This window comes from Gigantopelta aegis, chromosome 4 (genome assembly GCF_016097555.1).
Source record: "Gigantopelta aegis isolate Gae_Host chromosome 4, Gae_host_genome, whole genome shotgun sequence".
Lineage (NCBI taxonomy): Eukaryota > Metazoa > Mollusca > Gastropoda > Neomphalida > Peltospiridae > Gigantopelta > Gigantopelta aegis.
Window position 1 is genome coordinate 44,800,773 of NC_054702.1, and position 26,779 is coordinate 44,827,551.

At 34.6% G+C, this 26,779-nt stretch overlaps 1 protein-coding gene across 10 annotated transcripts in view; it reads left to right on the top strand.

The window, feature by feature from the left end:
• Positions 1-26,779, top strand: part of LOC121370600 (echinoderm microtubule-associated protein-like 2) — a 98,917-nt gene that overhangs the window by 66,807 nt on the left and 5,331 nt on the right. For 9 of the 10 annotated variants that reach the window (XM_041495936.1, XM_041495930.1, XM_041495931.1 and 6 more), the window contains 15 exons: positions 1,213-1,339; positions 1,849-1,998; positions 4,572-4,644; positions 7,135-7,182; positions 13,277-13,378; positions 15,356-15,457; positions 16,120-16,254; positions 17,400-17,499; positions 18,686-18,843; positions 19,677-19,802; positions 20,436-20,567; positions 23,118-23,274; positions 24,562-24,659; positions 25,510-25,597; positions 26,436-26,531. In XM_041495936.1, coding sequence (XP_041351870.1) covers positions 1,213-1,339; positions 1,849-1,998; positions 4,572-4,644; positions 7,135-7,182; positions 13,277-13,378; positions 15,356-15,457; positions 16,120-16,254; positions 17,400-17,499; positions 18,686-18,843; positions 19,677-19,802; positions 20,436-20,567; positions 23,118-23,274; positions 24,562-24,659; positions 25,510-25,597; positions 26,436-26,531 — 1,692 coding nt within the window. The remainder of the gene's footprint in view (positions 1-1,212; positions 1,340-1,848; positions 1,999-4,571; positions 4,645-7,134; positions 7,183-13,276; positions 13,379-15,355; positions 15,458-16,119; positions 16,255-17,399; positions 17,500-18,685; positions 18,844-19,676; positions 19,803-20,435; positions 20,568-23,117; positions 23,275-24,561; positions 24,660-25,509; positions 25,598-26,435; positions 26,532-26,779) is intronic. The other variant, XM_041495933.1, reaches the window with a different exon arrangement.

Sequence of the window (26,779 nt, forward strand, 5' to 3'; positions counted from 1 at the left end):
ACTTAAATGCAGTTCTTATATGTGAAATTAATACTTACATGCAGTTCTTATATCGACTACTTAATTTGCTATGTATATATAGCAAAATAGTAACTTGAATTAATAAATTAACACTTTATTTATATTTTAGTGTTATTGTAATGTTATACATGTAGGTACTCGCAGTATACACAGTTATATATTGTGTATATGTAAAAAGAATTATCATTTTATATTAGTTGTACTAGTATATATATATATATATATATATATATATATATATATATATATATATAATTATATATAATTTATCTTACATCTAGCCATATTGATTCATGTACTAGAGTTTAAGTTCACAAACATAAAAATTGTACAAACTGACAACAAGTACATGTATGATAAAATGGTGCTTTGTTTATCATGTTTATCAGAAAGCTGTTTATAACAGATCAGAAAGCCATTATATTGTGCTCATGCAAGGCACTCAACCCCACCCCACCTCCCCATCCCAAAAAAACCCCAGATCTGAAGATATTTTATAATTTAATTTTTCCTTTATTAGAAAAACTACAGATTTAGCAGAATTGATTTTTGTACATTTATTACTGGGTATATATACATGTAATTTTCTTTATATTCATAGAGTATATTATGTGTATGTTTTCTGCTACAATAGTGGTATAAAGCATCATGCAGTGCTCCAAAAATTAATGTATGATGAGGTCATGTAACAAATGAGTGACAGGAAACACATTTCACCATTTACTTTTTACTATTTTACATGTAGCTAACATCATTGATTTTTTTTATAGATAAAAATATACAAATCTAAGCCTTTGAAAATTACTAAATCAAACTTTGATAAACTAATATAGTAAAACCACTCAGAACCAGACCCTCAGTAAACCGGAAATCCTTTAAAACCAGACCCTCAGTAAACCGGAATTCCTTTAAAACCAGACATTTGTGAGTGTGCGTGTTGTTAGAATATTGAGCAAAGTAGATTTATGTTTGGGGGTTTTTCTTCATGAAATACATGTACATAATAATATGGTATACATGTTGGGTACAAAAGCATACAGTATATAACTATAGAAGTGAACTTTATAGTTACCGTACATGTATAAGTAATAAATGATTTGCTGATGACATGCTATTAATCTGTATTTTCTCCTAGCAACAGTTTTGTAATGTATATCAGCTCTAAGTTAATGCAGCATGTTTGTTTTGCAGATGAGGGCTACCTAAAGATATTTTTGAAGGGCAGAGCGGTTTCTTTGTTTGCACCGTCATCCTTATCCGACTTCAACATATCGAAAGTGGGTGAAGCACCATCTGAGAGACTACAGCTAGAATGGGTGTATCCTTGTTAACACATGCACAATGGCTGTTCCAGCCCCCCTATGATATACCCCTCAAAACCCTGGTTATTTTGTTCTTTAGGCATAGGTTCATTATAAATACATGTAGGTAATGATAATGGCAGAGGTAGGTTACTGTTAACAATTCTTTGTTGTGTTGCTTACGTATAGGTGGTAATCTGTGTATAATTTTAGAAATGATCACTTGGGAAATATCAACAGTATATAGAATTAAATATTGTGTGTTTATTTGTGTTACGGTTAATTTGCTCTGCCGTGCCCGTGTAGTTGTCTTCGGCAGATTGCCAGAATGTCTGACGTTACAATTGACAATTACAGAATGAATGAATGAATGTCTGACGTTACAATTGACAATTACAGAATGAATGAATGTCTGACGTTACAATTGACAATTACAGAATGAATGAATGTCTGACGTTACAATTGACAATTACAGAATGAATGAATGTCTCAATGTTGAATCAGTAACTTCCTTAACGAGTGTGAGATACGGTTACCGGGGACGGGACTGCCGCTCCAACCTGTACTTCCTGCCGACGGGGGAGGTGGTGTACTTCGTGGCAGCCGTCGTCGTCCTCTTCAACGTTGAAGAAGGAATGCAGAGATTCTACTGCGGCCACAACGACGACGTTAAGTGGTCAGTTCTCGACTGCATGTCTTAATTATGATTTCATTTCAATTACTCGCTATGTGAACATATACTATTAGGTAGATTGTAGTAGATGAAGCATTGGAAATAAGAAGTAGATACCAGTACCCAAATACTTAAAGGTTGCTTACCTGTATGTGAGTTGGTGTGATATTCACTAACATTGCAGACAGCTATCTCTAATACTTGGCAACTTCAGATGATGATTTTATGTATTAATAAGCAACCTCAGATGTTGTATACATGTACGTGTTTTAATTAGCAACCTCAGATGGTTGTACTAGGATGTGTAGATACATGTTTTAATCAGCAACCTCAGATGGTTGTACTAGGATGTGTAGGTACATGTTTTAATTAGCAACCTCAGATGGTTGTACCAGGATGTGTAGGTACATGTTTTAATTAGCGACCTCAGATGGTTGTACCAGGATGTGTAGGTACATGTTTTAATTAGCGACCTCAGATGGTTGTACCAGGATGTGTAGGTACATGTTTTAATTGGAAACGTCGAAGAGTTATACACGTAGATGTACTTGAATGTCTTAATTGCTTTCTTACACTTTACAGGGTTGCCTAGTGTCTTTATGACCTAGTAACCTTGGGTGTGGGTTTTTTCTTTGTCAACTCATATCTTCCTCTTAGATAAACACTGACTTCAAAGTTTGGTATCATGAACTGATTATCTTTACCACTAAGCAATTTAAATAGTTGCTACTGGGTCTGTGTAACTGTATAGCTTATCCATGTGGACCAGTATGTTTTCAGTTCATATTACACGAAGCCTTTAGCTACATTTCCATATGTACATTATTTCCGTCTGCTTTCCGAGAATATATGAATCCATGAATTATTGACATAATATGTCTGCCATCCCTAGCCATGACGTCAGCCCATGTGGAATAAATCGGTCTTACATGACCACATGACTTCTATTGTTTGAGCTGATATTAAAATTGGGTGATGTCACGTAAATGGCAAAATAACGCAAGAAATGCTTTTTTATATTTCATAAAAACAAGGAAACCTGCTGTCATAATGAAATTACACTATCATTTTTGGTTTATACTCTTAGTATAAACCATTTTTGGGTACAATCTTTTCAGTGGTTATGATTATTTTATTGTAAGATAAAAATTAAAAATGTAGGTTTTTCAAGTTTTCCCAAAATGCTTGTTTTTTTTCATCTACTGGATGGGAAAAAAATAATCCTCCATCCTCCATTAAGGAAATCCTGTCCCATATGGACACATATGAAGGATTCTTTTAGTCTGCCATGTCTGTGTTTCCATGCTATTCGTGAACTCTAGTGTGTGATCCATATACTTAACTTTAGAATTGCTTTATGAATGATTTTGTTTTCATGGATACACAAATCACGGATGAGCAGAAGCCCATAAGAAATGATGTCATATGGAAGAAAGCATCATAATCAATAGAGGCAACAAGCCTAAACTGACAGATATCCTTAATTACTGTGTACTTTCGAAAATAATTTCTGTCAGTGTGCTTTTACAGATGAAAACATACATATGGGCACTGTGGGTGTATGGAAATGATCAACACAGACATGGATTCGCTGATTTATGCAATAAATACACCGAAAATATGCATATGGAAAAAATAGTTTATAGTCGCCCACTACCAAATGTCTTTGGTATACTTTGTAGTGTCAGGTCAGTCTGGGATCGATCCCTGTTGGTGGGCACCATTTGGCTATTTCTCATTCCAGCCAGTGCATCATGACTGGTATGTGCTATCCTGTTTGTTTGATGATGCATATAAAAGATCCCTTGCTACTAATGAAAAAAGGTAGTGGGTTTCCTCTCAAAGACTACATGTCAAAATTACCAAATGTTTGACATCCAATAGCCGCTGATTAATAAATCAATGCATTTTAATGGTGTCGTTAAACAAAACAAACTTCCTTAGAAAGAAGGAAGGAACTGTTTTATTTAACAACACAACACAATTTTATTTACGGTTACATGGTTTATGGTTAAGGTTATAGCCAGAAAGGAAACCTGCTGTCACCACTTCATGGGCTACTCTTTTCGTTAAGGGCACCATACACAGACAGATAGCACATACCATGACCTTTGTAGGAAACCCGCTGTCACGACTTCATGGGCTACTCTTTTCGATTAGCAGCAAGGAATCTTTTATATGCACCATACTACAGACAGGATAGCACATACCATGGACCTTTGTTATACCAGTCATGGTGCACTGGCTGGAATGAGAAATAGCCCAATGGGCCCACCGATGGGGATCAATCCCAAACCAACCGTGCATCAAGCGAGCATGTTACCACTGGGCTACATCCCACCCCTAAACATTCTTAGCATCAGTAAGCAGTTTAGATGGAGCCATTTTTCAAAAGAGCTTTGCTGAGAATTAATCCACCACTTAACAGTATACCAGTAGGAATATGTAGGTACAATTATAAATGTAGTTAAAATTTGATGTTTTATTACTCCACTTTCTAATGTCCTAGTATGCCTGCTAATCTACAGTTACTGTTACAGTAATAGTAATTTTAGAAACTTTTTTATTTCCTTCAGTATAGCCATTCATCCCGACAAGATGCGAATAGCTACAGGTCAAGTGGCGGGTCATGATAAGAAGGAAGGCAAGGTAATGAGGGTTTGTTTTATACAGTATTCTACCTGTCATCTAAGTCTCGTACATGCAGCCAAAACAGGAAACCCTCTCTAAACCGGAATTCCCTCAAAACAGACATTGTTTATGGTCCCTGTTTAAATACATGTTCAGAAGAGAACCTCTGTAAACCAGATACCTCTTAAAACCAGACTCTATACTTGGTCCCTAGCGTGTCTGGTTTAGAAGAGTTTCACTGTATTTGCATGTACTTCTGTTCACAGCAAGTCTTGACTTGACCAACATAAAGTCTGTTTTAGGTTTTACAGTCTTCATCCTTGGACAGTGTTAAGTTGCGTGAACATTGAAATTATTTTATTACTACAGTGAAACCCCTCTAAACCGGACACCCTCAGGACCAAGTAATGGGTTCAGTTTTAAGGGGTATCCGGTTTAGCTCCTTAATTTCTGTACTGATTTTTTTTAAAAAGGACCGTGAAAAATATCCGGTTTTGGGGGAATTCCAGTTTACAGAGGGTCCAGTTTTGAGAGGTTTCATGTTATAATAAAAACATGTATGTAACAATATGTTCATTAAAAAGAATTTTGATGGTGCATGTGCTTTTACAATTTAATTTGCTGTTTTTGTTATTTGATATTACCTTTTATCTATCCGTATATTTTTCAATATACAGTTGGGGGTTTTAATTGTGGGCAGAGATTGAAGTTTTACAGATATATATTGCCTGACTACTTAAGTTTTATTGATTATGGAAAATGACAAGAGCATGTTTTAAAAATAGTCCAACCTTGTTACAATGACCATCGTTACTGTGATATTTATACCGTCTGACCAAACATTTTTAGGAACAAACATACATCAGTAACAACGGCACCGACAGCAAATGCTGTCATTGAGATATAAATTGCCGAAGGTTGGGAGCATCACCGACAGCACTTGTGCCATTGGTAAAGCTCCTCAATGATAGCAAAATGTTTACACCTGGAATACATTAGCTGCCAGTATATAACATTAGTGCATTTAAAATATGTCTACATACACCAAAATAACCTTTTGCTGCAAAAGTGTTCTTTTTTTTAAAATGCAATTTTTGTTTTTAAAGAGTGGGCTGTTTCACTCGCTGGAAGGCTTTAAATTGCCATCAGTGGGCCGTTTTTGGCAATTTTCTTTTTAAATTGCCATCAGTGGGCCGTTTCACTCACTGGCAATTTTGTTTTTAAATTGCCATTTGAGACAAATTCTTATGTTGAAGCCCTGAGTGTTATTCTGTTCATTACACTATAATTGACACCTTCCAACACTAACAGAGCAAATTAGGAACAAACATGCATCTGACTTCTGAAAATACCTCTTTACAATGACATTAACTGATTAAAAATGTTGTAACGGGTTGAATGGTGCACTTTCAGTGATCAGAGTGAGCACTACATATGCAGCCACTTGACATCGTCGTTTTGTCACAAGCCGACAGTTTCGCATGATTCCCGATTTACAAATGTCTGCTAAATCTTCAGACGTATATTGCATTTGAAAATAAACCTTTAGTCATTCAGTTAAAGGATTAACTTTTTATTGTGATTTGTTATTGCACAGGACAAAAGCAGATACCAATCACTGGTGTCTTTAACCAGTAAATATCAACAGTGAATGTACCTTTATGTCGTCTATTGATCAATAGATTTAATGCTTTTTTAAAACACATTTTATTACATGTACGGTACATGTATTTGTTAGATTTGTTAATTATTTAAATGTTAATTAGTCTTCTGTTATAATTATAATAACCTAGTAACTATTAAGAAATATTTTACCGTACATCATTATGGCAAGGGAGATAACGTTATGACAAATTTGCTACAATGGCAAATTTTATATTATAACAAAGTGACCCAGCAGCATACTTGGTTGTTCTAACGAGGTTTGACTGTATACTTTTTATAATGCTACATCTATATTCTTTTCACTTAAAGGTATATTGTCACAGACCACTGACCTATTAAATGGTCTAACAGAGTATTACCTGAACAAAAATAACTTGATTTGTCCCTAAATGTACTTTATTCAACCATCTTCATAGCCACCAAACTCCATTTATTAATGACATTTTGTAAAAATAATTTAATTATGGCAATGGTCCATAATTCAAAAACTAAAATTACCGAGAGGGATGACATGGATTTCACTCCATCATGGTTCAGTTAAGGTAATGCGATAGCTAGATTTGGTTTCCAACAATTAATGTAATGTTTATTTATTATCCATTTTTAGAGAAATAAGGTCCTTAAATCCGTGACAGTATGCCTTTAAAGAGCAAGATCTATACACTGGTCCCTAACTGGTCTGTGTCTCAACTGAACCTTGCATGTCTTGTTCTTAAACAGAAATTTTCGGTTTTCAGTCTTATTTAATCCTCTATGTTTTCCTTTGTTTTTGTTGTTTTGTTTTTGTTCTTGTGTCTGCTTAACGTTTTGTTTGACCCTCTTTATTTTGTTTGTGCATGTCAGAAAAATCGTACTAGCTCAAACGATGTCACAGAGTTTGATGAAAGCTGGGTGAGTCACGTGATGGGCAGGATTTGTAGTGCTACTTTCTGCATCTTACTTCTAACAATGCATGAGCATGCAAATTTGTATTCAGTGGATAGTTTGTATATACATGTATGCAGCTTTATTATTATGCCACTTGTGCATTTATAGTTCACACAGCATTCATTTTGGGTGATTAGGTATGAATGACAAAATGGCTGGTGATGAAATATTAGTGATTAGGGTCTCCATGAGTACTCAGGCATGGGTCGAGTCTAGCAAGACTTGAGTCTGTTCACAGGACTCCAGTACCAGTTTTAGAAAAAAAACACTAATTTAATTTTATTTTTTATATAACTTTGCCATGTTTGCAGCCGGCTACATTGTAGGACTATAAGACATGGAGGAAAAACAAAAGTCGAATGTATGGAATGTAATACAATGGCCTGATTATATCTCATCTAGTGTAAGTGTCGGGTACTTGAGTCTGGATCGAGTTTGAACTTCCGAGTACTTGAGTCCAATATTTTGGACTCATGGAGGCCCTATTAGTGATGAGCAATTTGTTTTTGCTAACGGTGAGGCTATAAATGTAGCTATACACATGTACACAACACACCAACATGTATAAAAACAACCCATTCAGCTTTACCTTCTGATACCCTACAGAGTAAAATGTACCTGCGCTTGATGTCATTGATTTACAGTCAGGTGGGAAAACATTGTTGGATACAGTACTATATGTTAAATATTTGATGTCCCGTTATAGATTGAGATTAATGTAGTGTTTACTAATTATAGCTGCACTGTTTGGTTTTGTTCTTTACCTGTACTAACCAACAGAGTGAAGCTTTCAAAACATATTACTTTTATTTTGAGCATGTTGATAGTGGTGCATGATGGTTACAATTGGTGTGCTCTTATAGTCTGTATGCAGAAAACAGTGTGTAAGGAATACTAATGAGTTTCCATAAGATATTGTGTGTTACAATTGAAAACGTGAATTGGAATATAAATAGTATCTTGTGACAGTATAGTATTTTATCCTGCAACCACTGTTTATATTGGTGGATTATGATGACCGATTAAAACAAAGTCATAAATGTAGATTATCACTTTTGCATAGTTACATTACAAAATTGTTCATTTGACTGCTATATAGCGGGAAAAAAAAGAAAAGAAAAAAAGCTTTCCTCCTTAATTTTTATGGTCTGCAGGATAAAGATAATATTAATAACTAGTTAATTATGTAGGATAACAGCTTTATCCTGTTCACGCCGAATGAGAAATTTCCCATTGTTATCTTCACAGGATAAAACCAATATTCTACGTCATTATCTACTTATTCTCTATCTGTTTATTACAATGCACAACATTGTTTACACATACATGTATGTGCTGATTGTGTGCGGGTCGTAGTTCAGTGGTAAAGTACTTGTTTGATGCACAGTCAATCTGAGAGCAATCCCCATTGGTGGGCCCATTGGGCTGTCTCTTGTTCCAGCCAGTGCACCACGACTGGTATATCAAATGCTGTGGTATGTGCTATCCTGTCTATGGGATGGTGCATATAAAAGATCCCTTGCTACTAATGAAAAACATGTAGCAGGTTTCCTCTATACGACTATATGTCGGTGAACAAATGTTTGACATCCAATATCCGGTGATTAATAAATCAATGTGCTCTAGTGGTGTCATTAAACAAAACAAGCTTTGTATGTGCTGATTGAGTGGTAAGCTTTCTATCGTAAGGCACAACATTAAAAAAAACCTACACATACAGCTATTATTACAAGTCAAAAGTATTTATCACTCCACGATATCATACAGCTTGCAAAATGTACACAAGATAACACATGCTTCCACTGGACAGAACATAGTTTATAAATTGAGATAGAACAAGATATACTAGAAAGTTATCAAAGTTCACAATAGCATTTTACGTTTAGGTTGAACATGGAGTAAATTTTAAGTTTCTGTTAGTCATGAACTTTTAAAAGATGTTTTCACCACAAGTGGTAATGCCCCCACCCCCAATAAGATAATAATAAAAAAAAAAAATCTAATCATCTTTGTCAGAACAGTTAAATATATAAAAAGACAAATCCAGTACTGTATGTTCACTGGACCTGTGGATGATTATGAAGTCATTCATTCGCACTTGTTGTGTTTTATTTGTTGTCATCAAACACACTAACACCTCAGGTGGCATGAAGACAACGTATCAGTTTTTGGAACAATAAAGTTTAAAGTTTGTTTTGTTAAACGACACCACTAGAGCACATTGATCAATCATCGGCTATTGAATGTCAAACATTTACCAATGGTAATTCTGACATGCGGTCTTCTAACGAAACCTGCTAAAAAATTTCCTAATGCAGAAAGGGATCTTTTATATGCACTTTCCCACAGATAGAAAAGCATATATGCCACATCTTTTTTACCAGTTGTGGTGTACTGGTTAGAACGAGAATAACCCCAGTCAGTTGAAGAATCCACCGAGGTGGTTCGATCCTGCGATGCAAGCACTGTAAGCAAGCAAGCAATCGGCTCCGCTAAATTCCGCCCCCTGGGAACAATAATAACATGACTTAATATTACCAGTGACACAGTACTACAGATATACTAACTGAAGAATAATCTCAAATGTACTTGGAGGCCAGTTGTCTAGCTTTTAAAATTGGCTCTTTTTTACCTAACTTATTTCACCTGCATATACTAAAATAAATAGCTTTATAGTACATGTACCTTATTATTATTTATTTTTATGGTGGTTTTTTTTTTTGGGGGGGGGGGGGGGGGGGGTTCAAAAGGAGACAAATTGTCTCACTTGACTACATGTAGTAAAATATTAACCAAAGACATGCAGGATGTGATAAATATTAATTATATATTACTTTTGTTGCATTCTTTATTCTTGTACATCTGGATATTTATATGTGTATAATACATCGAGGGGTTAGTGCCAGAACCCATTATATGGTGAATTATACAAATTACAAATTATGCAAAGTGGAATGATGCATATATTAAAGATCCCTTGGTGCTAATAAAAAAATAGTTGCCCATAGTTTCCTCTCTAAAATATATTTGTGGTCATTAACCACATGTCTGACATTAAATATAAAATTCCTTTCTTTCTTTTTTTTAAACATGTCTCCCATATGCAACAACCTTAGTTAAAAATTATGATCTAGCTATGTCTATATTTTGTAGACAATTTGAATATTATATAAAAAATAAATTTAAGTTGCAATTTAAAATGAAAATGCCTGGGAATTGTTTATTGTAAAAAGGATGCCAGCCCAAAGATGATAAATGTTTTATGACCATACGCAATAAAATATTTTAATTTACTTAGCATAGAGGGAAATTAGTTTATATTATTTCAAAGGCATCATCACAGGATTGTAACTTTTGTAGTCAATGTATATTTTATAGACATTATATAATATTTGACATATAGTTGAACATGAATTAGTAGATAAAGGTCAAGTATTTTTCTTTATATCGGAGTCTGTTCATGGTAGTTCATATTATAACTAATTGGTTAGAAGAAGCGACCCCTTTATATAAATGGCATAAAATAAATATGCATACTAATAATAAATATTGTTCATTGTAGTAGTTGAAATGTATGCACATTCATATTTTGTGGGCTAAAATATTTAGATATTACTACATTAACTGGAATAATTGTAACATTTCAGATGTTCCAATGATGAGGGATCTCTGGTCATTATAACAAAGTGGTTACTGCTATAGTGTGTTTAAATAAAATATGTGTGTGTGTACATGTATATCATTCTACGAGCGCATTAGACAAACATTATATTTAATCACGCACCAGATCAATGCTGATGACGAATGCATTAAACTGTATTTAGATATTTTTTACACCTGGTCTTATTGTACTTAATGGCATTCACTGTTATCGTTATTATAACATCAATTTATTAAATATTTTAATCAACAATCTTTATTCAATTAACAAATTAAAATGTTTTCAAAACATTGACAATCAAAACATGAAACTATACCTGAAAATGTCTTATTTTTAATCTACAGTTACCGCAATGTATTTGCAATTTATATATGACAAGACTACGAGAGTAGTTCATTCCTGTACACGCATGCAGTATATCACCCATGTCAGCATAGTTCAGTGGTACAGGTAGATGCGATGGGATATATGATTAATTGCCCTTAGTGGACCCATCACCTTTTATCTTACTTCAACCAGTGCCCAGGACTGGTACATTAAAGATTGTGGTATGTACTTTCCTGTCAATGGGGAAGTGCACATAAATGATACCTTGTCGCTGTTTTGTTGGAGCAGCCACTCTGCCGGTAACAATTTTCCTTTTGCATTTTACAGACCAAGTGTCGAAATACCTCACAGAGAGGACATATAATAACTCTGGTTTAAACAACTTTCAGATCAGATTGCCAGGGTCTGGATTGAAAATTAACATTGCGGAAAGACACTGGTTTAAGATGTGATAATAATCCAGCTCAGATTTCAAGACATCACTTTCCGGATTCGTTACGAGTTGTGCTGTGTCATAGCCAGCTTTGTTTTGTAGATCCACATAGTCACGATCACGGGACACACCCACCTTCCCACCTCCGCCATATTGAATTCTTAGGGGAACAAAAATAACAGTTAAAACTTGATACACAACTATCCTCAAGCATCAAGCGCCTAGAGTTTGATGATTTAAAAAAAAACAATGCACTGAACATGGAATAGGTGATTTTAACAATTCACTAGCCATAGTAAAACACCTACCAGCCCTTCTCCTGTGTGTACTGTACACTGGTGCTAATAATACTACAAGTAGAACATAAAACCAGAATCCAGTATGACCAAAACACTTTTATAATCACTCTAATATTTTGCACGCAATTCGTGAAATATTTGTGCACATACCATGTTAAAACTATCCCAGTAAATTAATTCCATTTAATGTACAATTGCAATGCATCTACAGTTCACCTGAGGTTGAAATTTGTTTAAGACAAAATTTAAAAATACAAACTTTACTTTCTACAAAATTGGGGATTTCTAATTAACACATTTATTTTATCTCAAATACCATGAGACACCCTACGTTTTGCTGGTAAAATAAAATGCAAAGTACCACACGTTATATGTGTTGCCTGAGTAAATCGATACATTGTTTTTATCAGATAAATTATTACAAAATGTTTACATTATCAACAATGAAATATAATTTTGTGAATTTGACTGTTGACCATTTGCGTTTCGCCTACAGTGTAATACTAAGAATAACACATGTTTGAGTACCAGTGTCAATAAAATGGCGAGTTTTATTAGGAATCGTTTTTGTCTGTTAAAGTATAGGCTAGAAGGCATTACAAATATCATGTGCTGGCGTGCCATTAAATATTTCTTTCCCATCCATGCCAGGATTTTATATTGGGGATGGAGTGGGGATAGAGGGCACTGCTTTTTACACATTGTATGGGGTGACATGCATTATAAAAGTTGGTATTGTGAAAAAAGAGGTATATTCGAGAAGGCAAGGTCCTCTTGTGCCCAATCCCTGGCTACCCGGATACGCCAGTGCATATATGTGCAATTTAATGTATATCAATCAACAGATTTTGGTTTCAACACAGGTACCTTTAGTAGTATTACTTGCATATTTAAAATGTACTCAACAAAATGAATTAAGGGAAGTAGAATTGTGGTAATTATTTGCTAATGTCATAGTATTTTAGTAAGTTTTTATCACATATAACTTCTAAACATTGTTTCAGTAACATCTGACCTATGTTACATGCAAACATCTTGCACACAATAAGATTTTTGTGCATTTTTGTAAAACCTACGAAAATGCGCATTCTGCTAGGAATCATTACACGTTGATTGTAAATATATTTGTCATTTTATCCTCTCTAAATTGCTGTTTAAATCATTAAGTTGAAGAACATTAGAATGCTAGTATTGTGTGACATTGTACATACAAGTTGGAAGTATGTCAAGAACAGTTAATGACATGGATGAATACATGGCTTTGAACATTTAATTGAGATGAAATTAATCTGAATTGTTTTCAAATATGTGATATAATTTAATTGTTTTTTCTTGCAGCCTCACATCCGAATCTGGGACTCTGTGAGTCTGAACACGCTGCATGTGATAGGCCTGGGCGACTTCGACAGAGCTGTGTGTTGTGTGTCTTTCTCTAAACTGGTGAGATTCATCGTAATCCCTGACCCAGGGTGCACACTGTCATTCATCTATCAGCCTCTGTCTATCATTCTCGTTATCTTAAAGAGACATACCCTAGTTTCAACCCGTGAAAATTAACACTAAGTTTAGTTAATCTACAAAGCTGTAATACATTTGGATAAAGTTACAATTGAGTGAAACATGAGTCTTTGACTTTGAAATGGTGAAATACCCTCTAAAAATAGACTAAAACTCGACTCCATAACGGTGCGTTTTTAAAAATATGAGAAATGCATTTTATGATATTAAAAACACCAGGATGACCAAAAACACTTTGAATGTACAGAAATGAATAATGTAAACAATAAAATCTAAGTAAAGTATGAGTTCAGTTATCAAAAACGGCTCTAATAGTAAGCCTTAGTGTTTAAAAACTAGGGTGTGTCCCTTTAATATAATTTTTTTTACAATTTCTTCCACGACATGTCTGGCAGTTTTCTCCAACTATGTCTTCTGAGCTGTCCACACCATCACCTACCTGTCTCAACATCCTCTATGGGTGCAGTCTCTGTGTACTTCCCTGCACCCACTTAGCATCCTCGTCCTCTGACACTAATAACGTTGGTCTGACCCACAGCACTAACTAATGACCACTGGTAGTAGGGGAGTATAGTAGGTGGTTACAAGTGACTCTTTAACAATGCCATACTGAACACTCTCTGAAGTGGTCAGACTAAGTCCACATCTAAAACTTGGGAAATGGGAAGTGTGTGGCACGGATAGCCACAAGAAACAAGCACCTGTCATAGTTGTAGAGACAAATACAGGAATGTGGAGGTGGACAGCAAAAGAAGTTGAAAGATAGGAGCTGCCAGATTAGGAAGAAATGAGAGAAAGGAAAGGGGGAAATGGCATTTATGATTTAAAAAAGTAATAATAATAATAAAAATAGTAGTCAGTAAAGGACTCACCTGAGATTCTCAGGTCGAAGGATCAAATCCCCTAGGTGGACATATTCTCTGATTTTTTTTCAAATCCATGTCCCATTCCCCAAGACTGGTATATCAAAGGATGTGGTATGTACTGTCTTGTGTGTCTAAAGGTGAATATAAAAGACCACTTGCTCTATTGGAAAAATGTAGCACCTTTTCTTTTACCAATGACCAAATGTTTGACATCCAGTAGCCAATGATTAATAAATCAAAATGTGCTCTAATGGTGTCATTAAACAAAACAATCTTCAGTTAATAGTCCTAGTTGAATGAATCCTAGTTAAAAACAATCTTCAGTTAATAGTCCTAGTTGAATGAATCCTAGTTAAAAACCATTCCATTGAGGATGATGGCAGTACTTATTTTTGTGCTTATCTATCCATCTACTAGTAAGGTTAAAGTATGCTGCCCTGGGCATACAACTTGTTTCCTGATCCGTCTCACTCCTAAACCTAGGTTACGTGGAAGGCTACTTCTGTTATGTAGGGTACATGCCTTTATATTTAAGCAATCAGAAGTACTAAGATGGATAGTTTTAACAGAAACTACGTTTATATATACATGTGTGTGTATGTGTATGTGTATGTATATGTATATGTATATGTATATGTATATGTATATGTATATGTATATGTATATGTATATGTATATGTATATGTATATGTATATGTATATGTATATATATATATATTATATATATATTCATATTAAGGGTGAATATATTGGTCAGCTGGTAGATATTTTTATTATCAAAAATACATTATTATTCATTGACCAGTGACAAAAAATAACCAAGCCTCTAGTTTCATGTGTTCCATGTGATGTACTAAGTATAAACTTTGTTTTTTTTTTTTTTTTATCTTTTCATTATTACAAATATATTACCATACCACACAAACTGTAATTGTAACCTCCCTGGTAATAATGGGTTTGTTTTCACAGAAAGATATTACCCAAACTAACTGACTGTAACTCACTGGTAATGATGTGTTTTGTTTTCTCACAGGATGGTGGTTGTCAGCTGGTTGCGGTTGATGATGCCAATGAACATGTGATATCGGTTTGGGATATCAGTCGGGACAGACCTCACAAACTCACAGAAACTAAGGTTAGTAACAGATGTCACTAATTAGGTGCCAGTCAAATACATATAATTATTATTTGATTTAAATCCTTTTAAAAATATATATACATGTATTACTAACAAAATTATAACGTGTATATGTTTTGGTTGTTGGTTGACCTATTGCATCTACATGTAAGTTGAGGTCAGATAATTGTTCAGTTTATTACTTTTGTGTTTTATGGCTATTATGTTTATGGGTTTAGCAAACATGTTAACAGTCGGTTAACATAAGTTGTCTTGATGTAACATAGCTTGGCTTCTTCAGTTCATAATTTTTCATTAAAAGTAGATATGAATTTTGAAAACATGTTTTCTGTATTTTTCATTAATATATTAAAACAATTTCATTGTTTAATATAGGAAAAGTGCTTTGGATACTGGAAACAAAAACTCATTTCTGCTAAAAACATATTTAAATATTTTTAGTTTTGCTAGATTGCTACAAGAGAAAGCCTTTGTGTATGCATGGGGATGTAAAATAAATAAGAGGATATATTTTAATGGAGCAAATCAACTGTTAACAAATATTTATTCTCGAGACATGCAATAACAGTTATACATTTGTGTCTTGGAGCAGAATTGAATGAGTACAGTAACTGTTGTTGTAGGTCCTGGAATGCTGATATAACTGTTAACATTTTCAGAGCTCCACTGAACCAGTGTTAGCAGTAGAGTTTCATCCATTTGAGAAAAACAGCATTGTCTCCTGTGGGAAAAGCCAGATCTCATTCTGGAGTGTGGAGGGTGGAACGCTGTCAAAGAAACAAGGCATTTATGATGTAGGTATAATACACTGTGCAGCAAGTGTATCATGAGATAGTATTATTGAAGTGGTGTGTGGTGTCATACATATAAATAATGGTTGATATGGACATTCTTGGTCATCAGAAAAAGACAATAACAATTGTGATATCAACTACATGCATGAAAAATAGACCAACTGTTACATGTAGTTAAAATCAGTATGCTTATAAGTATGGTCTAAACGAACTGTTAAGACCTTGCTTAAAAACTCAACCCTGTTTATAAAGTGAATAATTCCTGAGATATGTACCTGTTCTGTTTTGCATAACATGAACTATTTGTTCCTATGAACACTGGGATGACCAGGGCCCATGCTTATAAAACCTTTAGAGCCCAGACTAATTCTTAAATGATGTCACATGCATGCAATTTGGATGGCGTTGCCATCACATTAATGTCGCAGACTATTAGAATCTTGAGTCTAAAACATAATTGATTTGCCAAAATTAATAATATAAGCAAGAATTTATCAGTAAAGTGTAATTTAACAAAACAATGTAGTAACCAGAAATATTTTAAAGGGACATTCCTGAGTTTGCTGCATTGTAAGATGTTTCCGACTAATACAATATTTCTACGATTAAACTTGCATATTAAATATATTTCTTGTTTAGAATATCAGTGTCTGTATATTCAATGAGCTTCTGGTTGTCTTAATATTTGTAAGAAGCCCAGATTGGATTTGGTCTTCAAATAATTTCATACGTACAAAAAAAACATATTTGAGGAAATAAAATGAAATTTAACCTAGTACTAATATTAGAACAATCAGAAACATGTTTAATATACAGCCACTAATATTTTATGCAGAAAAATATATTTCAATTGTAATTACAGTTGTCAAAAAGTCTCTGTGAGTCGATAACATCTTAAAAATTGCAGCAAACTCAGTGATGTCCCTTTAAACTCTGCATAATACTTCAGGTATATTCCTTTAAATGTTTCCAAAATACAAATGTGTTTGTTTATATGTAAAATCTTCTTACATGATAACCTAGGAAAATGTTATGTGATAAAATAACTCTATGCAGAATACAAGACCTTGCTTGTGTGATGATTTTACTGAATCTATACGTAAATAGTGTTTCTTTTTTTTTAAAATAATTGCTTTGTATTTCAGAAACATGAAAAGCCCAAGTTTGTTCTGTGTTTGGCTTTTGCTGACAACGGAGATGTGATCACGGGAGATTCAAATGGCAATATCTTAGTCTGGGGAAAAGGTAAAACAGTTTTTTGTTTGGCCAAACTCAGATATATTTCTAATGGAGAAAAAAATGAACACTTATTCCTCAGTCAGAAATTGTTTAGCTTGTGATACATAGAGGTTATTACCAGAGTGTTTTTCAGTATCGTCAATATGATATATTAGGAATAAAAAATGTATTATGCGAATGTAATACATTATTTTTATTCCTAATAGATGATGTTGATGATACCGAAACACACAAGGGTAATAATCTCTTTATCATATAATCTCAAGCTCAATACAAACTGTTTTTTATAAACAGTATACACAACATTAATTCAAGTCAGCTATTACGTGATATTCAAATGATGTAAGAATATGTGGCACCGTTTCTTTTTGAATGGAATTGACGTCAGCCGTGAATGACGTCATTTTGGATATCCTTACATAATAATAAACTAGTGCTTAATGTTTTCTATTTTCTGAGCGCTGGACAGCTTTCAATGTAAAGTTGCTATTGAAGTTTTTTTGTTTGATGACTGAATGCATATATCAATTATGGAGTATCACCCTAGTATGTTTGCTTAAATGTAAATAAACCTAGTGCCGTGACCTCGATTAATTTACATCTAATTTGCAAAGTTATCAAATTCTTACAGTATGTGATCAAAAAATATCACATACTTTGATTGCACTGAAAATGTAAGATATTATGTAATAAAGGCTATTCCAGAAAGGATTATATAGAGTTGGGTTTTGGAAGCACTCAATTTACTATTTTAAAATATGGGTAATATGTCTAGGCCAGTCATTTTTAAATACAAATATGGCAAAAGTTATTTTGTTTATTTTAAATGAGTATTGTAAAGAACATAAAACAATAAAAATAAAAATACCATTCCCTCCCCTAATGTAAACAAACACTAACATAATTATATTACATCAAAGATTTTGAACATTACATTAAAACATGCTCATACACTGTTGTGTATTGCACAGTCACCTGTCTCCAGTGGTCACCTTAATAGTCTCACAAATCATCTAACATGGTTCAAGTTAAAGAATCAGGTTTTTTTTGTATTGTTTAAGCTTTAAGTGGATGTTTAATACAGCTGTAACTGTATATCTTTGTTCACATAATTATTAATTGTCCATTTTCTCTGTATTAACAATAATGTTCAGTCATATACTCAGTGTGGAGAGTGTTCTGTTTGTTTTAGGTGGTAACCGTATCACTCAGGCTGTAAATGGGGCTCACGAAGGTGGAGTGTTCTCCGTGTGCGTCATGAAGGATGGTACGATCCTATCGGGAGGTGGCAAGGACAGGAAGATTATACAGTGGGACAATGCATATAAGAAAACCGGACTGGAGACAGAGGTTAATTGGCCAAGCAGTATTTGATACACATCCTATATAAGAATTGTTTTTCTATTGTGGAAAATGTGTCAATATATGAAACAGTAACAAAGTGTATTAAATAGTGTAGCATAGCAAAGCTGTTTTCAGGAAAAATCTTTTTTCCTGGACATTTAAAATGACACCATCATTTACATGGTAGTGACCGGTTACAGAAAACAAAAAGGGTTATCTGAAAATATTTTGGTTTTACCCATTTTGTTGCCAAATTTCTGTCTGCTATATAAATAAAAATGAAAAACTGTTATTGTAATCACAAATAATACAAATAATAATTCAAAATAGACATATTTTTAATGATGTCATTTAATTAGAATTCAGTAAATTGTGTGACCGCAGAAAATGTGTAATTATTACCGGGTATAATATAATTGTGTTTATATAAGGGGAGATTACTCTGTGAATGTTGTAATTATTGATAAGTTTATTCATACCCTACTGGTTAACACACCAGACATGAACACTCAGCGGTGTTAAAAATGCTTCCAAGCCTGGGGCCTAATTCACTAAACTCTCGCAACTTTGCGATCTCACAGTGCAATGCTAAAAGACTTGCAAAGAGGATGCTTTGTTTAGCAGAGCCTAAGAGACCTTTGTGAATTAGGCCCCTGGTGTTTGTGGTTAACGTTAAGTGAATGTGATAGCATGGGAACAGGTCAAATCGTTAACAGTTGCTCAATAAAAAAATGTCTTAGCTTTAAATTGTATTCTTATAGCCTACTTTTTGCAATGATTTTTTTTTTTTTTTTTTTTTTGCAATGAAGTATATAGTTTGTGTTAAATTAATTTGACAGCTTCCTGAACTGTTTGGTCCGGTGCGGACTCTGAGTCAGGGAAAAGGAAACCTGGTGCTTGTTGGTACAACTCGCAACTGTATTCTGCAGGGCAGCCTGGACCTCAAACTGAACCCTATTGTACAGGTAAGGATCGTCACAGCAACTGAGCACGAGGTAGACACTAAACAGACATAGTTTAAAATGTGCCGAGGTGCTCTTAAATATTCCTTTTGTTTCCTTTCCTTTCAAGGCATTTGACAGACCTTATTGTCAGTCGAATGCAGTGAAACCTCTCAAAACCGGACCCTCTGTAAATTGAATTCACTCAAAACCGGACGTTTTTCATGGTCCCTTTTTAAATATATGTGCAGAAGAGAACCTCTGTAAACTGGATACCTCTTAAAACCAGACATTTTACTTGGTCACGAGCGTGTCTGGTTTAGAGGAGTTTCACTGTATGTTGGCTTTTTTCAGATCAGTATACATGTATATGAACATCACAGTAATCACCTCAAACTTATTAATTGTTGTAATTAACATGTTTCTCGTGAAGAACAATTGTAAAAATATCAAAGATTGTTAAACACAAGCTAATATGCATTGTCATCACTGCTGAAAGGAAACATTTACAAAATAAAGCATATTTAGTCATTTGTCACATCATGTCAGAATTAGCAATTATTGTTTTTAAAAGGCTGCAGTTGGGCTAATTTTAGGAATGATATATGAAAATTTATACTGATGGAAAAAATTATTATTATTGTGTTGCATTTTTAGGGTCACATGGATGAGCTTTGGGGACTGGCAACCCACCCATCTCAACACCAGTTCCTCTCCTGTGGATCGGACAGACACGTCTACCTGTGGGACAGTCTCTCACACTCTGTCATCTGGTGTAAAGAAGTGTCAGTAAGTAGAGTTTTCTCTTAGTACTCATAGATATGTCACGTGGGACAGTCTCTCACACTCTGTCATCTGGTGTAAAGAAGTGTCAGTAAGTAGAGTTTTCTCTTAGTACTCATAGATATGTCACGTGGGACAGTCTCTCACACTCTGTCATCTGGTGTAAAGAAGTGTCAGTGAGTAGAGTTTTCTCTTAGTACTCATAGATATGTCACGTGGGACAGTCTCTCACACTCTGTCATCTGGTGTAAAGAAGTGTCAGTGAGTAGAGTTTTCTCTTAGTACTCATAGATATGTCATGTGGGACAGTCTCTCACACTCTGCCATCTGGTGTAAAGAAGTGTCAGTGAGTAGAGTTTTCTCTTAGTACTCATAGATATGTCATGTGGGACAGTCTCTCACACTCTGTCATCTGGTGTAAAGAAGTGTCAGTAAGTAGAGTTTTCTCTTAGTACTCATAGATATGTCATGTGGGACAGTCTCTCACACTCTGTCATCTGGTGTAAAGAAGTGTCAGTAAGTAGAGTTTTCTCTTAGTACTCATAGATATGTCATGTGGGACAGTCTCTCACACTCTGTCATCTGGTGTAAAGAAGTGTCAGTAAGTAGAGTTTTCTCTTAGTACTCATAGATATGTCATGTGGGACAGTCTCTCACACTCTGTCATCTGGTGTAAAGAAGTGTCAGTAAGTAGAGTTTTCTCTTAGTACTCATAGATATGTCATGTGGGACAGTCTCTCACACTCTGTCATCTGGTGTAAAGAAGTGTCAGTAAGTAGAGTTTTCTCTTAGTACTCATAGATATGTCATGTGGGACAGTCTCTCACACTCTGTCATCTGGTATAAAGAAGTGTCAGTAAGTAGAGTTTTCTCTTAGTACTCATAGATATGTCATGTGGGACAGTCTCTCACACTCTGTCATCTGGTGTAAAGAAGTGTCAGTAAGTAGAGTTTTCTCTTAGTACTCATAGATATGTCATGTGGGACAGTCTCTCACACTCTGTCATCTGGTGTAAAGAAGTGTCAGTAAGTAGAGTTTTCTCTTAGTACTCATAGATATGTCATGTGGGACAGTCTCTCACATTCTGCCATCTGGTGTAAAGAAGTGTCAGTGAGTAGAGTTTTCTCCTAGTACTCATAGATATGTCATGTGGGACAGTCTCTCACACTCTGTCATCTGGTGTAAAGAAGTGTCAGTAAGTAGAGTTTTCTCCTAGTACTCATAGATATGTCATGTGGGACAGTCTCTCACACTCTGTCATCTGGTGTAAAGAAGTGTCAGTGAGTAGAGTTTTCTCTTAGTACTCATAGATATGTCATGTGGGACAGTCTCTCACACTCTGTCATCTGGTGTAAAGAAGTGTCAGTAAGTAGAGTTTTCTCTTAGTACTCATAGATATGTCATGTGGGACAGTCTCTCACACTCTGTCATCTGGTGTAAAGAAGTGTCAGTAAGTAGAGTTTTCTCTTAGTACTCATAGATATGTCATGTGGGACAGTCTCTCACACTCTGTCATCTGGTGTAAAGAAGTGTCAGTAAGTCAATTTTTGGACCCTTGTTTTGGTTTCGTACAAAGTAAATAAAACGGACCGAATGGTAAATTTTTTTATATATAACATTGGTTTAATGTTTAGCGTAAAAATCAGTCTTCCAAGACGAGCGTTAGCAACAAACCGCTGGCTGAACTTACTCCTGAAAAAAATAAACTGTCCTGTCTGCGCAGGCGCAACAGACTAAGCAGTAAACCAGTCCCAAGTTCAGCCAGCAAACGTTTCGCTAACGTTCGCGAAGTATTTGGTTCCCAACGTGGCCATTTGGTTTACCATGAAGCGTATAATCCAGTCTAGCAGACGCTTTTCCGCTCGGTCTGGCTGAATGTAGCCCCAGTAAATACGACACTACGCGTTTGCCAATAGTACTGCACACGGGCCAATCATCAGTTTTACAGTGTGTGGCAATAGTAAAATGTTTTTTGTTTTTTTTAACTTCGCGGAAAATCGTAATTCCGTTTCACAATGGGAATTCCGTGAATTCCGTCCATTTTCTGCGATCGCGGAAAATCACTGGGTCTATATAACCAGTATGACCCACGTGTGTCATATTGATTTCACGTGCACAGCGAATGACGTAATTTTGTGAAGTGACGTCCTAACTTAATTGCGGCTTCTTCTGTGTAAACGCTTATCAAAATGATGTCATTTCAAAAAATGATGTTGTTTTATGGTCTGTTTTTAGTTATGTTTGAAACGTTTTGACATGGTCCTAGCTTGTTATTTATGAAAATAATATTTGGAATAATGTAGATAATAAAAAAATTATTCCACTTGCGTGTGAATCATAATGATTTTACGAAACTCGTATTAGGATTCATGTATTACCCTCGCTCTCACTCGGGTAATGCAATAATCCTGACACTCGATTCGTAAAATCAGTACAACACACAAGCTTGTATCAAGTTTCTATTGTAATGAGTAGACTAAATGAATTTGAAACTGTTATAATTTAATAATAAATTATGATAATATTGTTAATGATCTGTTTTTGTATTTTTTTAGGATCCTTTGCATTCATGTTGTTTCCATCCAGAGGGAAATGTAGCTGCCATTGGTACCCAGAATGCACGTTGGCTTGTGGTTGACCTGGCAACACATGAAATTCTTTGTGTCCACTCTGATGGCAATGAACAGATAGAATGTATCCAGTACTCACCTGGTAAACTTAATAAAACACTAACAATTAGAATTAAATAAACAGTTTTCAGTCCTAGAACCAGGGCATACAGCTTTAAATATAATCACACCAAAGTTTTTCATTTGTTTATACAAGAAGAATATTATTTCCTTTGAAACTATTGAACATAAGTTGAATGTATGTTGTTCTGAGTGGTAGGGTAAATTTCACAGAACATCGTAAGTTTATGTTTGCGACTAGCAGTTATACTTGTCATATATATGTTTACATGTTTTTGACATCTGTTTCTTGTATGTAAGAACAAAGGAAAGTAAAATATGTAAACAAACAATATTAGTTGTACTGTTGTTTGCAATGTGAATTGTGGTCTAATTGTAGATTTGCAAAACTAGGTTTATAATATTTTGTGAAATTTGTCCATGGTGTGTAAAAGGATGTTTTTTGGGGGTGGGGGATTAAGCTTGATTTTCATGCTTTTTTCCATTTGTTCAAGCACATTGTCTTTGGCACATTTTGATCTCAGCTGTCCGATTTTTCTTATTTCCTTTAGTAGATCTTATTTCTTTTAGTAGACCTGTTCCCTTCCACAAAATATTCCATATGTGTATCAGATAGTGTAGATATATTGTCTTGTTTGTGAGATGTTACACACACAGACCTGCTTGTAGCTAATTAACATGATGTGTAATCTGAATGATGGCAGACATTTTCTCTCTCATTCTCCTAGACCATGTGACACAATAACAACCAGTTAAGTTAGGATGTTGTTAAAGCAGTCAGATTTGATCAAAGGCCATGTGGTATTTTATATTCTTTATGTGGGAATAGGCTGCTATCAGGGCCTGTGCTTATAAAACTTAAAGTCTAGACTTTAATAAAGTCCAGACTTTAACATAATGCTATTTGAATGGCGTTGCCATGACATTAAAGTCTGGACTTTATTAAAGTCTAGACTTTAAGGTTTATAAGCACGGGGCCAGTTGTACATCTGTGCAGGATGTAGTTCAGTGGTGTTTTGTGTGCTTGATAGTCAGTTTAAAATGTTAAGAGGCATCATTAAAACAAATAGTCCTTTCCTTCCCAATTTTGTCAGTACGTGTCTTCGGTGATCTCTTATACACTAACCCATTAACCTCTGTTCCAGGCAGAAAGTTTTGGAATCTATTCATTTGTTTGCCAAGAAAAGCATACTTGAATCATGTGATACAAACAAGATCGTAAACTATAACAAGTTCTAGCAAGTGCTACTAATATTAATGTTAGAATATCTGAGATTGTTTTTAATATTTTCAATATTTGATATTTCAGATGGAAAATACCTGGCCGTAGGGTCAAGAGACAACTGTATTTATGTATACCAAGTATCTGAGGGTGGCAGTACATATGCAAAAGTTGGAAAATGTTCTGTGAGTGTTTATGCTTTATACATGCTAACATACATGTAGTTTGTAAAAAATACGATTGCACTAATTATAGACTTTTAGAACTAAGATCGATCCCTGTTGATGGGCCGATTGGTATATCAAAGGATGTAGGTATGTGCTATCCTATCTGTGGGATGATGCTTATAAAAGATCCCTTGTCACCAGTGGAAAAATGTAGCGGGTTTCCTCTCTAAAACTACACTGTATATGTCAAAATTACCAAATGTTTGAAATCAAATAGCTGATGATTAATAAATCAATGTTCTTTAGTGGTTTCATTAAACAAAACACATTTTAGAACTAATTACTGCTACAGATAATTACATATTGTTTGATTTGATTCTTTTAGTAATCAGTCATTTTTGTTTATTCTATTGACTCGATAAGAAGGGGCGTGATTTAGTTCAGATGGTTGAGTGCTTGCTGAAGGTGCTGGCATCACAGGATTGAACCACCTCTGTGGATCCATTCAACTGATTGGATTTGTTTTCATTCCAACCAGTACACCATAACTGGACAAAGGCTGTTGTATGTGCTTTCCTCTCTGTGGGAAAATGCATATAAAATATCCCTTGCTGCATTAGAAAAAATGTAGCGGGTTTCCTCTGATGACTACGAGTCAGAATGACCAAATGTTTGACATCCAATAGACAATGATAAATTAATCAATGTGCTCTGGTGGTGTCGTTAAACAAAACAAACTTTAACATTTGACTTGATAAGAAATGGTGAGGGGCTCTAGGCAAAGACCTTTCTGTCGTGACAACACGTGTCGGCTATATGTTTGTTGAGAACAAAGATTAAGACACTAAACCGTTAATTTGTTCTGTAGGGCCACTCAAGTTTCATCACTCACTTGGATTGGTCCGTGGATAGTCAGTATCTGCGCAGCAACTCAGGGGATTACGAAGTGTTGCACTGTGAGTATGTTAGACAGATCATCTGTTTTGTTTGTCGTCAGGGGATTAAGAAGTGTTGTACTCTTGAGTATATCTGATAGAATATGTTTTGTTTATATCTCACACACCATTTTATCAACAATCAAATGGATTTTACTGAACATGTTCAACATTTTTACAACACCTGTGATATTAGTATTTTTTATTGTTCCTAACACTATCAATTAGTTTATCTTGATGCAAATTGTCTATGTTTAAAAAGATATGTATTTTGGTTTGAAACACAGTAGTTAATGTATTTTTCATACTGAGATCAAGAAAAACATTAATTGTATTTTTTTTATTGAAACATATATTGATATATTCCAAATAATTTCCATAATTAAAAAATAAATAAATTCAAAATATACTACGGTACATGTACATGTATACTACCATTATTTTCAGTTGGTCAATACAGTTTTGCTTTCATCACACAATGAGAACATTTCAACACATCATATATTTTATAATGTCTAGAATAAAAAGGCACTTTTTTGTTTTAGGTGTGATATTTGTTTTTTTAAATGTGTATTAAAATCTCACTTTGATTTGAATTTCGTACCAGGGAATGTGTTAAAATCTCACTTTGATTTGAATTTCGTACCAGGGAATGTGTTAAAATCTCACTTTGATTTGAATTTCGTACCAGGGAATGTGTTAAAATCTCACTTTGATTTGAATTTCGTACCAGGGAATGTGTTAAAATCTCACTTTGATTTGAATTTCGTACCAGGGAATGTGTTAAAATCTCACTTTGATTTGAATTTCGTACCAGGGAATGTGTTAAAATCTCACTTTGATTTGAATTTCGTACCAGGGAATGCATCAAACTGCAAGCAGGTCACCACCCCATCGACTGTGCGGGATGTAGACTGGGCCACACAGTTCTGTACACTCGCCTTCAGTGTAGCAGGTTTGTATGTTTTGTCTCTGTCAGTATCTGTTTGTTATTAAATATGCCCTCTATGGCAGGTATCTTTTTTACTCAAGTAATATAGTATCTGGCTGCGAATTTAGCATGATTTCATGCATCCACGAATCCCACATTTTGTGTCTGAAGCATAAAATTATGAGATAAAATCCCCAAATATCTATATTAAATCATGTTAATAATTATGACGAAATCCTAATAACATTTTCCCAAATTCAGTGCCTGAATAT